This window comes from Lepidochelys kempii, chromosome 17 (assembly GCF_965140285.1).
Source record: "Lepidochelys kempii isolate rLepKem1 chromosome 17, rLepKem1.hap1, whole genome shotgun sequence".
NCBI lineage: Eukaryota > Metazoa > Chordata > Testudines > Cheloniidae > Lepidochelys > Lepidochelys kempii.
Window position 1 is genome coordinate 17,915,018 of NC_136396.1, and position 16,128 is coordinate 17,931,145.

Below are 16,128 nucleotides of genomic sequence, written 5' to 3' on the forward strand. Positions count from 1 at the left end.
ATTTTCAAATAAATTTAAGGGGACTTGCAAAAATGAAGGAAAAGTTGAAGAGTCATGATTGTAGGTGACCAGCTTGAAGTGCATTAAAGGGTTGTAATTTTCAGTGGCTGTTCAACTGCCTGAAGCCTTTAAGGCAGAGATACTCAATAGGTAGACCGTGGGCCAAATCCAGCCTGCCAGATGCTTTTAAGTGGACCCTTACATCTTTTTATTTATCTTCATTATTTTCTCTGGAGTCTGGACTTTGACCAAGAAATGTGGACCTTGACCATCTATACTTGAAGGTTTCAGAGTAGCAGCCATGTTAGTTTGTATCTGCAAAAAGGAGGACTTGTGGCACCTTAGAGACTAAAATTTATTTGAGCATAAGCTTGGTGAGCTACAGCTCAGTGAGACAGCTACAGCTGTAGCTCACGGCAGCTTATGCTCAGATAAATTTGTTAGTCTCTAAGGTGCCACAAATCCTCCTTTTCTTTTTGCCTATACTTGAAGGTATCTCAAATTGGCATCCACAATTGCTAGTCACTTTTGAAAACTGTGGCTACGGTTACTCTCTCCTGCAGCCTACACTTGCTTTGTGCTGAAATCGGGTGTTGGCTTTTTGCAGGAAGAAAGAATTCCTGGGGCTCAGCCTTCACACCCCTAGGGTACAGCGGCGGTGGGAACCAAGCTCAGCGGCTACCTGTGTGAGCAAAGGCCGAAATGGAGACAAGGGGATGGGATTAGGATGCGTCCACTGCTTTCCTGGGCCTCTGGCTCTCCATGGACGCTGTGGGGTTAATCGTTTAGGGAAGATTATGTCATGTGATGAAACCTCCAGGAACAGGCCCAGCCACAGTTGGGAACCCCAGGGCGCAGCTGAGCGAGCGGCTGCCGGAAGCCTTTCAGGCAGAGGTTCGCCCTAGGTAGCGCGTGGGCCCACTCCAGCCGGCCACACGCTCTTAAATGGAGCCGCGGGGCGGGGACTCTTGGCTCCATTTGTACAGCGCCTCGCACGCGGGGCTCAGGGGCGCTCCCGCCCCACCCAGGCCGAGGGGTTGGGGGCGGGGGCGGCGGCGGCTGCCCCGGGACCCGCCCCCAGGCCGTGCGCACGCGGCGCCGAGGCCTACCCGCCCCCCCCAAAGGGGGGAGAAGCGCTTCCGGGTGATGACGTCTTGCCCTTCCGGGGGAGGGGCCGGCGCCTGTCCTCTGCTCCCGCACGTGCCGCCGCCTCACTCGGCCTCGCGCTCCCGGCAGGATGCTGCTGGCCCGGGCCCTCCGCGCCGCCGCCGCCGCCCTCCGCCCGCTGCCGCCGCCCGCCCCGCTGCTGCGGCGGCCCGCGGCCCTGCTCTGCGACGCCCGCCCCTTCACCCGCAGCCTCTGGCTGCTCCGCGGGGACGCCGCCGGGACCCAGCGGCCCGGCCTCCTGCGGCCCCAGCGGGCCCCTCCCGCCGGCGTGTCCTGCGGCTGCGGCGGCCTCCACACCGAGGGTAAGGGCGGGCCGCGGGGCGGGGGGCCCTGGGAGAAGAGCGGGGTTTCCTAGGCCCGGGGCGGGCCCGTCCCGCCGGGTCCTGCCTGGCCTGGGCGGTCAGTGCGCAGGTCACACGCCCCGGCGGACGCTCCGCTACCGAGCTGCGGCCCGGGGCGGCGGAGGGCCCGGGCTCCCTCCCTCGGAAGATCCGCCGCCGTGAGCGGCCCCCGTGTGTGTCCGGGATGTTCCCTGCCTGGCGGCGGCGGCCTGCGCTTTCCTCCTGGGCTCTCGCTCGGCCGCACTGCGCAGCTGAGAGCCGGTATGGGCCCTCGGGGCGCGACCGTGTCCCGGGGCTCCTGCGTCCTCCGCATCCCAGCAGTCCCTAGGCCCAGAGTCTCCTGGGCATCCAGGTGCGGGGTGGGGGTGGGTGGCAGATGTCTGACTCTAGCAGAAAGAACAGGAGGGCTTGGGGCACCTCAGAGACGAACCATCGGGAGCTACAGCCCACTGCATCGGACGCATTCAGTGGAAAATACAGTGGGGAGATTTATGTACACTCCAGCAGAACTGGGAGTTGGGTCTGTGGGACTCTGGTCCTGTCTTTGTCACTGGCAAAATGTGTGACCTTGGGAAGTCACTTAACTTTTCTCAAAAACAGACTCCAAGGAGAGACTGCTGAATTGGAATTAATTTGCAAACGATGCAATTAACTTAGGCTTGAATTGAGACTGGGAGTGGATGGGTCATTACACAAAGTAAAACTATTTCCCTATGTTTATTCCACACACACACCCCCCAACTGTTCCTCAGACGTTCTTGTCAACTGCTGGAAATGGCCCACCTGGATTATCACTACAAAAGGCTCCCCCCCCCCCTTCCTGGTAATAGCTCACCTTAAGTGATCACTCTCCTTACAGTGTGTATGGTAACACCCATTGTTTCATGTTCTCTATGTATATAAATCTCCCCACTGTATTTTCCACTGAATGCATCCGATGAAGTGAGCTGTAGCTCACGAAAGCTTATGCTCAAATAAATTGGTTCGTCTCTAAGGTGCCACAAGTACTCCTTTTCTTTTTGCGAATACAGACTAATATGGCTGCTACTCTGAAACTTAACTTTTTTCTGTTATGTGTCAGTCCTGTGTCTCTTCTCCCTCCCCAACCCCCTTCCCCCGCGTTAACTTCAGCAAACCCAGTGGTGAAATAAGGATAATTCACCTGCCTTATGGAAGGGGTTTATGAAACATAATGTTTGCAAAGCAGTGTGAGCTCCTTGGGTGGATGGTAAAACAGGTATTTATCTGTATTGTAATCAAGTCTCAGTCATGGAGGTACATTGGGATTATTACCCTCTGACTTCACACTTAGGCCCTGTAGGGCAGATTCTGATGCCTGAGGTCCATTGTAGTCACTAGGAACCCTGCTTAAGACTCCAGTGATTCCATCCAAGTTCTTGTGCTCACTTCATTAATAATTTAGGTGCTTTTTTCCTCGTGTATTGTACCTGTATCAATACTTGTATGTATTGAAAGAACAGCTTTTAATGTATTTTAGTAAAGACTTGTTATTTAACTCTTTGTACAGAACTTCAGCCCCTTTGGCAAATTACGAGCTCTTACACGTCATCACTCTGCACACACTTTAATTCTTTGCCCTCTTCAGTATAGTGCTTTTCAGCTGAACATTATAAACTCTTTTATGAACTAGTAGGCCTTGTAACCTTAGTATAAGGTATGTGGTATTACCTCCCCACCATCACCATTTTATACCAGGATAAACTGAGGTACACAGACGTTATTTGGTCAAGTCAGTGACTAAACTAGAAATAGAATCCTGGAGGCCTAACTTCGTTTTCTCTTCTAGCCGGTAGGGAACAATATTTCTCTAACCCAGGTGTTTTAATATTTTCATCTCTTTTTATTCCTCCCAGGGGACAAAGCATTTGCAGAGTTTCTGATAGATGAAATTAAAGAGGAGAAGAAGATCCAGAAACATAAATCCCTGCCCAAGATGTCTGGAGGGTGGGAGCTAGAAGTGCATGGCACTGAAGCCAAATTGTTGCGGAAAATAGCTGGTGAGAGGTAAGCGTGAGATGGGTTTTTTCGCAGAGCTGATATTTGATCTTGTCAGTGAACATAAGGACTTAGTTTAAATTCCAGTGAAGCAGGGTAAGCACGTCTTGTCCATGATAGATGTTGTGTTAATGAAAAGCTATTAACTTAGTACTGCTTCCCAGTGTCACTTTGTGCTGTCATCCAGGCCAAGTGGAGATTACAAAAGCTTTGAAGTCACTTTATTTTTCCATCCTGTAGGGCAATGTGGTATACTCTGCCATTGTCGCTTGCCCTGTGTCTTCTCAGGATTCATGGCACCATTTCACTCTAGGGGGGAACAGGAAACAAGATTTTAACCTAGTAAACTGAGAATACATTCGTTCATAAATACAGGGAATTTATGGGGTTTAAACTTTGTGCAGTGGTCTTATCTTAAAATTTATCCTTAAGAGTAGCACACCATACGAAGTGCAGGGGAAATTCAGTGAAGCACATAATGTACTTCAGGCCCCGTTATTGACATCACAGATAGAATAAGCACCTGAAACTTTGTGAGCAGGAATAGAGCCGTATCAGTTGTTCAACTAGTGTGGCTTTTATCTGGTATTTAATCTCATCCTCTTGTTATGTTGTGTTGAAGGATTACAGTTACATTCAACATTAACAACAGCATTCCACCAACATTTGATGAAGAGCCACAAGAAGGACAGAAAGCTGATGAACAGGAGGTAAATGTACAGCCTTTATGTACCCTTTCAATAAGTACACTGTAGTAGAGCAGGACATTAGGCTTTTGCCTGGTCTACCATTTAACTACCCTCTCATTGCCATATCAAAGGAAGAAAGACACCTGGTAGGCCTAAAATGTGCCCATACAAGAGGATCCTTTGTAGCTAAGATGAAGGGACTCAGATGTTTGAACTTATGGCTACCTTTGCAACTTGCTGTGATGAAGTACAGTTAAAAAAAAATCTCAATCCATAAATATATTCACACACCCCTTGATCTTTTATAAGGTCATCTATATTTATGGTGATGGTGGGATTTAATCAGCCGGTATTACAGTAGTTAGTAAATAGTATCACTTACCACTTTTAAAGTGAGTGATGTGATGGTTTTGAGGTAAAAACTTGCTTTGCTGTGAACACCGATATTGGACATATTCAAGGAATCTCTGTAGTGTCTTAAAAACAAACCAGTTTGAGGTTTGTAGCAGTTGGCTTATGCACTACCTGCTTTTCCCACTGGTCTTCGTGTAGAAAGTAGTTACCTAGCATAGGTGGAGTCCAATGCTAATGTGATGTTCTTCTTACTTTTCATAGCCTGAACTTACATCGACTCCTAACTTTGTTGTAGAAGTAACAAAAGATGATCCCAAACAGACTCTTGTGCTTGACTGCCACTATCCTGAGGATGAGGTAGGTATCATGATTTGGAGGAAGTGAACCACTGGTAATTATGTGTTGAGAGGGACAATGCACTCTGATTCTGTACACATTATCCTCTTGACTGTGGCATGATTTTGCCATCATCTTATTCCTCTTGTCTGATCAGGCAAGATTTTGCTGTACAACATATATCATCTTCCATAATCTATACACAGTCCTATTACCATCTTGTTCAGTGCGACACAATAAAAGGTTTTAAGTGTTTGCAGAGCTGGGAAGTTCCACTCCACTCTGTATATCCAGATCTCACTTCCCTAAGTATAGCTGCTTGCTTTCCTCTGTTCTAATAGCTTCTGCTGAACAAAGTAGGCAGAAGGAAGTGAGCAGCAATCTTTTGCAGTGTACCGTAACTTGAAAGACAGCAATTCAAAACTTATAAAAGGAAATATATTTCTACACAATGCATAATTGACTTGTGGAATCCATTGTCACTAGGTGTCATTGAGACCAAGAGTAGTAGAATTCCAAAATAAGTTAGACATTTCTTCTGCTGAGAACATTGCAGTTGCATTTGACTTTAAAAAAAAACAAAAAAAAACACCTTAATAAAATCCTTAATGCTTCATAGTATAAGCCAGACTCTAGTTGACAACATTTAGGAGGAATCTTCTTCTTGGGATATTCTAGAATTGTCTATTAGAAGATTTTGTACATTTTCCTCTGAAGCAACTGGTACTGGCCACTGGTCAGAGACAGGATAATGGGCAACAAATAATGGTGGATTGATCCGTTATGGCAAATTGTGTGTCTTTGTGCAAGTGTCCTTACCACATGTACACAGCAAGAGGCGAACTAGGGACTCCTAAGTATGTTAATAAGCAAAAACTGCAAGTGTACACAGCTTTACCATGTGTCAGTCATATGGTGTTAGGCTCCATAGCTTTTACCATCTGAATAACGTTCCTGATCCAGAACGTAATGGCTGAAGGTGCTCTCCAGTTTGGGCAGTTCTTCCTCACAGATCTCATTTCTTGTGTCAGATTGGACATGGGGAAGAGGAGGAGAGTGACATTTTCTCAATTCGGGAGGTCAGCTTTCAGCCCACTGGAGAATCAGACTGGAAGGACACCAACTACACTCTCAGCACAGACTCTCTTGACTGGGTAGGTGCAGCTAAAACCCGCGTAGCACACTAGACTGCATTGGAGCTTAGCTCAACTCATCCCACTTGATTATCTCTCTAGATGTTGATATAGTCACCAGGAACCCTGTCCTGGGATTGCTTCTTGGTGAGGAGCTCTCTTTGAGAAGGAGAGTCCAGTGGTTAGGGTCCTTGCTATTCCCTACTTCTGCCCCAGGCTTCCTGTGTGACTTTAGGCAATTATGTACCTCAATTCCCTATCTGTAAAATGGGGATAACAACACTGCTATCCCTTGTAGGGATGCTGTGAAGATGAATATAGATCTATGAGGTGCTCAGATACTACTGTGATGGGGGCCATTTATGTACCTAAGATAAATTGAAGTCAGTGAGAGGTCTGCAGGCTCATCTGTAGAATGGACTGAGTATCTGTTAGTGAAATTATCCCAGTTGTGTGAAAAATTGACAGATGATTTAAGGTAAAGTTAGCAGACACTCATGCATGTTCTTCTGTCTGTGTGTTACTGGCACATTTTATTATGCATATTTTTGTGTATTTACCAAAAACCTCACCAGGCACCTGCTGATACCCTCTAAATGCCAGTGATTTAACTGGAAATCCATGTTGGAGGAAGGGTTCATATGTGCAAGTCCTTTTGCAGGCTCAGGCCTGTATCAAGAAGTGTGACTCTCTGGTTGGAACAGTCCTACTGATAATGCCAGAGGTTGAGATGCTGATGGTTAGGTTTGGGTTTTTTTAAAACATACACAATCAGATTTGGCAAAGGGGAAGGTCTTCTACATCCCTGGTTTGCATTTACTGCTTAGTACAAAATGTGTTCTTTGGGGGGGAATTATCACACAAGTCTACTTGCAACTCTAAAAATACACGAATATGAAAAAATGCAATGTATAATTTGGAAAGGAACTGAATCTTAATTGAACAGGTCTGTACCTCTGGTACCAGTCTTCTGACCATGCTGGCCAGACAGTATTGAAAATAACTTGTGTCCAAACTTTAAATACACAGCATTACAAAGAAAATCTTGGATGGGATAAAAGGCTTTTTGGTGATGCAGATGGTCTTCAACAGACTTGATTTACTAGCTTACATTGTCATCACACCATCTCAGTATTAGTTGGGTGCAGTTTAGTAGAAAATAAATGTGATCCATCCATTAGAGGTCTCCTTTAAATCTTGCTCCTAGCTCAGGCCTGCTGTGAGGAAGGGAACGGATTTTATCCATTTTGGGAAAAGACATTCACTTCTTCTGAGTGGAAAATGAAATACAAAAGGGCATTTAAAAGCAATGCTTATCTATAATAATCCTTTGTTTAATAATTTCTTGCAGGCTTTGTATGACCACTTAATGGATTTCTTGGCTGACCGAGGAGTGGACAACACATTTGCTGATGAGTTAATTGAGCTCAGCACTGCACTGGAGCACCAGGAGTACATTAGATTCCTTGAAGACCTTAAAAGCTTTGTCAAATGTCAGTAATGGGAAATTAAAAGTCAAAGCCTTTAACCATGGATACCCTGTAGCAGTGCTCTTACCCGCAGCTGATACCACCAGTAAGTTTAAAACTTCGAAGTGGGATAAACCCATCATGGAAAACAAAATGATTCTCAATGATTGCATTTCAAATTTAATTTATGTTGCAGCCTGGATTTTAAGTTTTATGTCATTCTCACACCCTTTTGGGTATTTTTGTACAATTAAGAAACATGATATAATGACATGAAGAATAAAATCCGCTCAAGAAAAAAACCTTTCTTTCTGCTTTACTGTTGCTGGTTAAGAAGTGGTGTAAATTGGTCAGAGGCAAATACTTAAAGTCACAGATGCCTTTCTGCCGGTCACGGGGAAGTTGAGTTCTTAAAATTTACAGACTGCATTTTATTTATGGTAGTCTATAAAATATTACTGTTAAACTAATTTGCCTTAACACAGAAGGTGATTGAAGGCAGGAGGGGAAGCATATTGTTTCTAGATGAATAGTTCAGATCTTATCCAGACTGATGACAGAGCTGCCAACACTGACTTTCATCTTATAGGAGTTGGTTTCTCAGGCCCCTTCCTAATGGTTAGATACCCGCGTGACAAATCTTGCAGGCAGACTTGTGCATTGTGAAGATACCTCTCCCTTGCCCCTATTCCTCATTTTTGGATAAATAATTGGCATCAGTGGATTCTAAATATGATGTAGTAAAACTAGGCTCGCTGGATTAATTTGACTGCACTGTTGAAAGGAAACTCTGATGTCAGGAACTAGGTTGAGTTCCTGACAACTTGGAAGGCCCAGCTCATATTGGTTAATGTTAAGCATGCACAGACTCTGTAGTATTTCAGATGAGCACTACCCTTTATCTGGTTACTTAACATTTTTTATCAATGTTTGTTTTCCTTGACATGTTAAAATATTCTATTTCTAGTATCTAATCTTTCAAATACATTGTTTAGTACAAGTTAAATAAACATAGGAACCCTCCATCCTTGGGTTGGGTTTTTCATAACCCAGCTGGCAGCTCAATTAGCTGTACTTGCATGAGTTCTTCTATATGCCAGCTGTTTAGCTCACTCAGTCAACACCAAATCAAAACTACAGTGATCTTTATTTAGAATGGTTGGGGCTGATGTGCTATAACTGAAGCATTTGAGATCAAGAGTGCATCTAGGTTGTTTTGTTTACCCTTATCACAGTCCTGTTGAAAACTACCAGACATATTCCCCAGGAGCATGGATCTGTCACATCAGTGATTCTGAAAACATAAGATGTGACTGCCCTACTCTGATAAAGAGGGCACTACTGTATCATAACTGTTACTTTAAAGTACTACCCTATACACACAAAAGGAAGTGATAGTTGAGTTTTTATGTCATTTCACATTTGTCACTGCATGCTAGTCATAGCTTGTGTCTGGCTCAAGGTTGAGGTTAAAGATGCGCTATATCACACTTTCTATTCACTTGCACATATGCTTTTACTGTTTGGACCTGGTATGTATTAAAGCCTTTCCTATGATAAAGGTCAGGGGTTCAGCTGTAGTAGCAATGATAGGGACATTAGAGCCCGTGAGAGGGGAGACTTTAGTGTAATTTTTGTAAGTGCCAGTTTGTCTAAAATGGTACCTTTGTTCTTTGTGTATGTTCACTTACATTTCACAACTGAAATTTTCCATCAACTGTGGAGCAGGCACCTCCTGCTCTAAAGTATGTCACATGTAACTACACAAGCTGAGACAGGCAGAGCCCCTTCTGTTCTTTCTGCAGAACAGGAAATGAATGAAAAGCTAGAGAGGCAGCAGTAAGTTATGGGAAGGCTTGTGCTGACTTCAAGATTGTGGGGAGGCTTGCCTCATATGAACAGCCACATCTCATTTCAAATATTTATTCAGCTATCAAAAGTGCAGATTAAGCCAATATTGCTTGATATCCAGTATTAAAGTACAAAATTATATACAGTTAAATATAAAAAGAAAAGATGTGCAGGATGCCATCCAAGTTGCTTAGAGGCTGAAGGAAGGATCTTACTAGTGTATTCTTTCCATAGAGAAACCCCAGCAGGGTTGTAGTTACAGGAGGACTGTCCAAGAGTCACAGACCTTTAGAAAAGAAAGGGCCCAGTCACTTACATGTATAGACTATACAACAGTAATTGTAACACTAGAACAAGGTCAAGCCTCATGGGCACTAATGCTAAGAGGTACCTCCGACTAAGCCTTGGTTTGGTCTGTGCACAGGGAGAAATTCAAGAGGGGACCCTACTATGTCTAAAGGTTATGTTGATTTCAGCCTAACATTTGGGACTTCTACAAACAAGCTTTCAGTACGCTGACATCAAAATGGTTTCACAGCTTGTTACTGAAATGAAAAGTAGTCTTGTGGATTTAAATTTAAGTATTCCCTGCAGTGTTTGCAATCCAACTCTGCCACACTGCTAGTGCGGGAGAACCAGAAAGTAAAACACAGATGAGTCCATATCACTAGGTTGTCTAAGGCGAGACAACTAGAAAAAAGGAAACAAAGATGAAGAGTAATTTGTATTTTAAAAAATATATATTCTTATAAAGACATCTTTGATTTTAGTAAAAGAGCCTGTTTATTCAGGAGATAAATTACTTAACCCAATAGTTCCATTTGTGTTACACGCCATGGGAAACACATACTGCATATCATACATGTAAAGGACAACTAGCCAAATTAGAAAATGGAATGAAACCATACTGTCATGTTCCTCACAAAAATGCCATGTTTTTGCAAACCCAGAAGCTTCCTGAAAGGGGTGTCTGCGGGATGGGGGTGTCAAAGGGGGAGCAGCACAACCTTTAAGTTGAATAGGTTGATTTGTTTTTGCCTACTACATGGAGAAGCACACGTGAATTGGGTGCTTCCCCAAGACTCCCTTGGCAATTTAGACTCACCGGACAGCTCATGAGAAGATTGGTTTCTCCCTCCATTCCACTAGTGATGGAGAACTCAGGATTGTGAAGACACTGATGACCATGTTCTGTTACACTGTCTTCTAGAAGTGACCGGAGCTTCTGTTCTGTCATACCCTGAGACAGAAATAGATTAAGAAACTCATCTTGTGCTTTTAATCTCCCTGCTGTATTTTCCACTGAATGCATCCGATGAAGTGAGCTGTAGCTCATGAAAGCTTATGCTCAAATAAATCTGTTAGTCTCTAAGGTGCCACAAGTCCTCCTTTTCACTTTGCAGCAAGTTTACATAACTCAGAACTAGCATTTCTGACTGCACAGCTCCACATGCTGGATAATTCACTTCAGATGCAAACTGCTCCTACACTGGGTTTCTTCGCCTTTTTTTTATTCTATATGCTGCTTAATAGGAGAGAGAATGTATAGGCTCCTATCTTCTCCCAGGCCCCTGCTGCTTGGTTTTCCAATCATTCCATTCAATGGACTTCTGGGATGGGCTCTACAGGCCACAGTCTGAGAACCACAGCTCTGCACAGCCATCTTCCCATCAAGCTTGTATGGGTGCAAAATAGGACCAAGACAGGGGGGCACAAAAACATGAATGCTCTGTCACCAGCATTCACGAGAGAGGCAACTTTGCCCAGAACTCTGAGGTGCTACAACACTTAAATTATAGTTTACCTGTGCGCTGATGTATAATCCACACTGGCATAAAACCAAATGACTCATCACAGTCAGGTTATTCCTAGAAATAGAACACAATGCGATAACCTTGACTGACAACTAGAAGAGAAAACACTGAATTCCAGCAAGACTGAAGTTAGATTTTGGAAGCATCTCTCACACACCGGATTTGTGCCTTCTGAGTAACTGTAACAATCAAACCCTTACTAGAGAAAGAGGTCTGCTTTTTTTTTTCTCCTCCATGCAAGAGGCCAAACTGCATCTCCAGCCAGAGAATGACTGTCAACTCACTGCAGAATCCCCTGTACCACTTAAGGCTATTTTGATCATCAGCATACCCAACAGTATGCTTCATGCAATGAATGGTATGGAAGAGAGGCATGAAGCTGAGGTGTTCAAGTCATGTTACACACAAAATATGAGGTCTGGCCTTAACTTCTTACAGCATGTTGCTGTTAAAGGCCTACTGAGTTACACAGCTCGCTGCATTCCAGTGATAACTGGATCTCTTCACTTATCTCTCACTTATTACAGCAAGAATGAATGAATGAAGCTAGACTTCATCAGCCAATCACCAGCTGTTACAAAGCATGCATAAAAAGATGTTTAAGCTTTGACAACATCACATACTTGGGTGAATTCAGAAGATCTACTGGCTGGTGAGTTAGTTAACATATAGCATTTGATGACCGGAACACACCTCACCTTTTACACACTGGACAGATAATCTTGTTGCCTGTGTCCAAGCTGTCAAGCATTGCATTGAGGCACTCCTGGTCGAACTGCAAACTCCGTTCATATTCTTCTATTGTCAACTGTTCTGTTTAAAAAAAAACCCCACAATTGTCACTGGCTACTGACCTAAGGCAAATGTCAATATGAAATTGCTATGGCTAGGCAGAGAGAAATCTGGGTTAGTCACTATTTGTAACTTGTCTTTCTTTGGATCAGCTGCAAAAGTATTAGGGGATTCTGACTTAAAATCTTTACTCATGTTGCCCACTGAAAACCTTTAGATGATCCTAATCTAACTGCCTACTACACATTCCATCCAAAGATCTCAAATTTTACAAGCATTAATCAACTGCACCTCACATCCTCCTATTTTATAGATAGGGAAACAGAGATCGTGATGTGTCAGAGCCTGAAGCTTCTGGATTCCGGTTCTGTGCTCAGACTACTCTTATTTCAGAGGATACAAAAGGAGATCTGTTGTGTGCCATTACGACTGTCATTTGGTCATTGACTGCTCACGGGAAAGTCAAATTCGGGTGAGAGGCAAAAATCAAATATTTTATATATTATCAGGTTTCAGAACACTTGTTCTGTATCACAGATAACCTTCATGTTTTCTATTCTTAATGGAAATATTGGGACATTTTTACTTATCCAGCAATGGATCTTCCAACCCTTCACAAGGGAACTAAAGCTCTCGCTAACAGTCCAAGCTCATGTTCTTCGTTGGCCTCTCACACATCCCATGATTTAACTCAACTCTTGGAGTTGTAACAAAGCAAAACTACCAATCACATCCAACCACCTACCAGGATCCCAAAGCATCTGAGATCATGGATCTTTTTAAAAGAGTCCTTTGGAAATCACGTGATTTCCAAACCAAGAAGAAAGTTCAGCTTCAAATAAATGGATGACTAGGATTTCAGGAAGGTTAAAAATGACTCACGTAGGGTATTGGCATGTGTCAATATCAAGAATATGTTTTTTGAAAAGCTACCTTGTGAGATCAACTCTTGTTGGATTTCCTCCAGTACTGCTAGTTCATCGGGGTCCTCCAACACCTGAAACATACATCGATCAGTATTCCTCTCTTTAAGGCAAGTGGGGGAGCATTATTTCACAACATCAGCAGGACAGTACTGCATTAAAACAATCCAGAGTAATCAAACAAGTGACTCTGCTGCCTTTGCAACTAGATAGTGGGAGTTTCCTCAACTTCCATGGGTTTACAGTTAGCAAGCAGAGGTTTCCAGACTCCTTTAAAGCTAGATAGAAGTTTCAAGGAAATACAGCTCCAATCCCCTTTAACGTCAAACCTTAACATTTTATATCCATTTGTAGGTGTGTCATTCTAAGACATTAGACAGATAACACTAATCTTTAAAAACCAGGCAAAAAAACCAACCAACCACCCAGAATCACAAGATTCACATGCAATTGGTGCTGAAGGGAACTTCCCATTCCTAGCTACAAGGGACTGAGTAGCAGTAGCTCCTGATATTGGATCCTCCACTCATATGGCTGAAGCAGCTCACAACTTTGGAGCTGTGCAAATCCTGACCAGCCAGAGGCATGAGATCCTTAAAGCAGGGCATTACAGCTACGTACCTTTTTGGGTAGTGGGGGAGAAGGGTACTAGATATAAATAACAATAGATGTACATTATCTTGAGATGGGAAGCACCTGATTAGCAGAGAGAAGCCCAGAGAGTTTAAAGATGAGCCCTAAAGCAAACAGGCTTTTGAAAGTGTAAGGGCCTGCACATAACAGGAACGATCAGGCCCATTAGAGGGACTGAAGTGTTATAAATGTTAATAATAAATGTTTCTCTGATTGAGGATGGAGATGCAGTTTATAATGTCGTTCGATGGGGAAGCCACGCATAGGGAGTCTCCAAGATGATGCGCAAGAATCCAGCTCACTGACCTGTGACAGCGCCTCCTTTCTCCTGAGGGAGGGCAGGCTGACGTTCACTGACTGCAAGGCCTGCCACTCCTCCTCCATCACCTCCTGCACGAGAAGAGCACCTGGCGCATGGCAGTGCACATTCTCCCCAGCCTGGCGGTATCTATCCAGCAGCTTGGCACGACTGTTTTTAAGTCTCTCCACACAGCGCTTTGAGAGAAGACAAAATAGAGGATGCAGGATTCATTAGCGTCATGCCTCTTCTTTTGGATGGACAACGGGGCAACCAGACACTGATTTTACAGCTCAGGGATGTAACTGAAAAAAACTGAGAAATTACAGGACTGGAATAGTAACATGGTTTTTGAGAAGTCCCAGCTGGAGCAGGTAGGCAGAACCAGAGAGCAGTCAGGCTCCTAGACCATTAGCAGATAGGTCTACAGGAGGCCAAGAGCTCAGGTTTAATCCAGTTTGGCTGGGCAGATGGGATCTCACTTCTCCATTCTGAAAGTAAGTCAAGAGAAACAGCTGTATTTTCTGCCCAGTCTCTAATACACAGGGACCAAATTTTTATGGTGCTGCTATGACAACCCCTATGCGTGTCGCCAGACCTCAACTCAGATACATACTTGGCTGGCAATTCTTTGGCTTTTTCTGGCTAGAAATTACTTGTTCTGCTATCAGCCAGCTGTATATGCTGTCCCCATTCCCTTCTCTCTCTTTTAAGAATAATCTGGAGTTGATGGTAAGGTAGAAGTTAAGTTGGTAGTAGGAGAATTGACCTGAAATCAGAGCCTGACCATATTTATTTCTCAAGGTTGTCCTACTGGCAGTAGGAAGCTAGGAAATTTGTTTTGGAGCCCTACAGGGCTTCAGGCTCACCAGTTGCCCATCAGAACAGCTCCGGTCTCCCCCCACTGCCACTAAGCGCACAAGATCACCATTCAACTCTTCCTTCTAGGTCGCTTTCAGGGTGCCATTGAAAGCAAAGCAGTGGCCAACTTAGATCTGTTTGAAAAGGGTCCTATTGGGTTCTGGGGAGGTTGGCTGATGCAAGCCCACCCATGACTAACGGGCCCTCCCCCCAGCCTAGGGGGAGGAGCCAATGAGCCCAGGACTAAATGATTATGGGGGACAACAGAAAAAAATAACAAGGGCAGGTGTGAAGGTCAAAGGGTCAAAAAAAGGGAACCTGAAGGGGACACCAGAGCAGAGAGCATCCACTGCTCCTCGAAGGTATCAAGGGAGCCGCCCAGAGGCGCTCTGCCTGGATGCGTGAACAGGAGGAGGATTGGAAATAGGCCCCATGGTTGCAGAGAACCCCCTCAGCCAAAACCCTCTCCCTGGTGTGGTAGATGGCCACTTTGGCCATCGCTCGGAGGAGGTTGAAGAGGAAGGTCCTGTGATTTTGTGGGGCCATATATAGGGTGTGCATGCATGAGAAGGTCAGGGGAGAAGTACAGGAGGAGCCGGAAAAGAGCTGCAACCTGGTGCACTTAAGGTAAACGGGCACCAGGGTCTCCCTCACGCCACATAAGGGACAGGCATCAGGGACGGGTGACCCGTGTCAGGTACACGCCCATACTCCTAGCCTCGAAAATGGTGTTAGGGAGACAGCACGGCCCAGCGCATAAACACTGGCCTGGTGAGTCAGAAGCCCTGGGTTCTAGCCCTACACTTGAGCACGCAATCCCTCCGTGCCTCAGTTTCCCGCTCTGCAAGATGGTGCCAATGGTACTGTAAAGTAGCGGTTCCTATTAACGGGTCTCCCCACCCGGGGCAGGGCTGCTCCGCTCCCAGCCTGTGGACATGGGAATCCTGCCACCTGGATCTCGCATCCTTCCCAACCTCGGCCAGTAAAGCACCGGGCCAGGCCCAGGGGAGGGACCCCGGCCCCCCTGCCCTTCAGCTGCAGCCAGCCCGGGGCAGCGGCTGGAGGGATCCAGGAGCGGGGCTCCGGTGGGGGTCGGCCGGCAGCGCGCAGAACGGCCCGCCGCGGGGTGGGGAAATCGTTACAATGTACCCAGTGCGCGAACGCTGGGCTCCCCCGCGTTCTACCGGCGGGGGGGGGGGGCACCCTTCCCTCACCCGGCGGTAGGTCTCCTTCCAGGGCGGGGCTGCGGCCCCCTTGTAAAGAGCGCGATGCCGCGGCCCGAGCGCCTCCATGCCGCCCGCACAACCCAGCGCAGCCGCGGCCCTGCGTGGTGCGCGCTGGGACTTGTAGTCCCGCTCTGCGCCCCCGCCCGGTGCGCGCTGGGACTTGTAGTCCCGCTCTGCGCCCCCGCCCGGTGCACGCTGGGAGCGGTAGTTCTGAGGAGCCAGCCG

General features: G+C 45.6%; 2 protein-coding genes across 3 annotated transcripts; one reads left to right on the top strand and one right to left on the bottom strand.

The window, feature by feature from the left end:
• The first annotated feature begins 1,162 nt into the window (after nt 1-1,162).
• Nucleotides 1,163-8,892, top strand: C1QBP (complement C1q binding protein). The gene is made up of 6 exons (XM_073315429.2): nt 1,163-1,469; nt 3,383-3,533; nt 4,147-4,234; nt 4,829-4,924; nt 5,935-6,057; nt 7,388-8,892. Exons 1-6 carry the CDS (start codon nt 1,238-1,240, stop codon nt 7,535-7,537), a joined length of 840 nt encoding a protein of 279 aa, XP_073171530.1. The 5' UTR covers nt 1,163-1,237; the 3' UTR covers nt 7,538-8,892.
• Nucleotides 2,606-16,023, bottom strand: RPAIN (RPA interacting protein). 2 transcript variants are annotated; one of them, XM_073315431.1, is made up of 7 exons: nt 15,892-16,023; nt 13,825-14,013; nt 12,896-12,959; nt 11,869-11,983; nt 11,161-11,224; nt 10,462-10,596; nt 2,606-9,642 (listed from the first exon to the last, which is right to left on the bottom strand). In XM_073315431.1, the coding sequence occupies exons 1-7, from the start codon at nt 15,967-15,969 to the stop codon at nt 9,613-9,615; spliced, it is 675 nt and encodes a 224-aa protein (XP_073171532.1). In that variant the 5' UTR covers nt 15,970-16,023; the 3' UTR covers nt 2,606-9,612. The 2 variants fall into 2 exon arrangements, with proteins under 2 accessions (XP_073171532.1, XP_073171531.1); XM_073315430.2 differs by lacking the exon at nt 2,606-9,642 and having other exon boundaries at nt 10,126-10,596.
• Nucleotides 16,024-16,128: the final 105 nt, after the last annotated feature.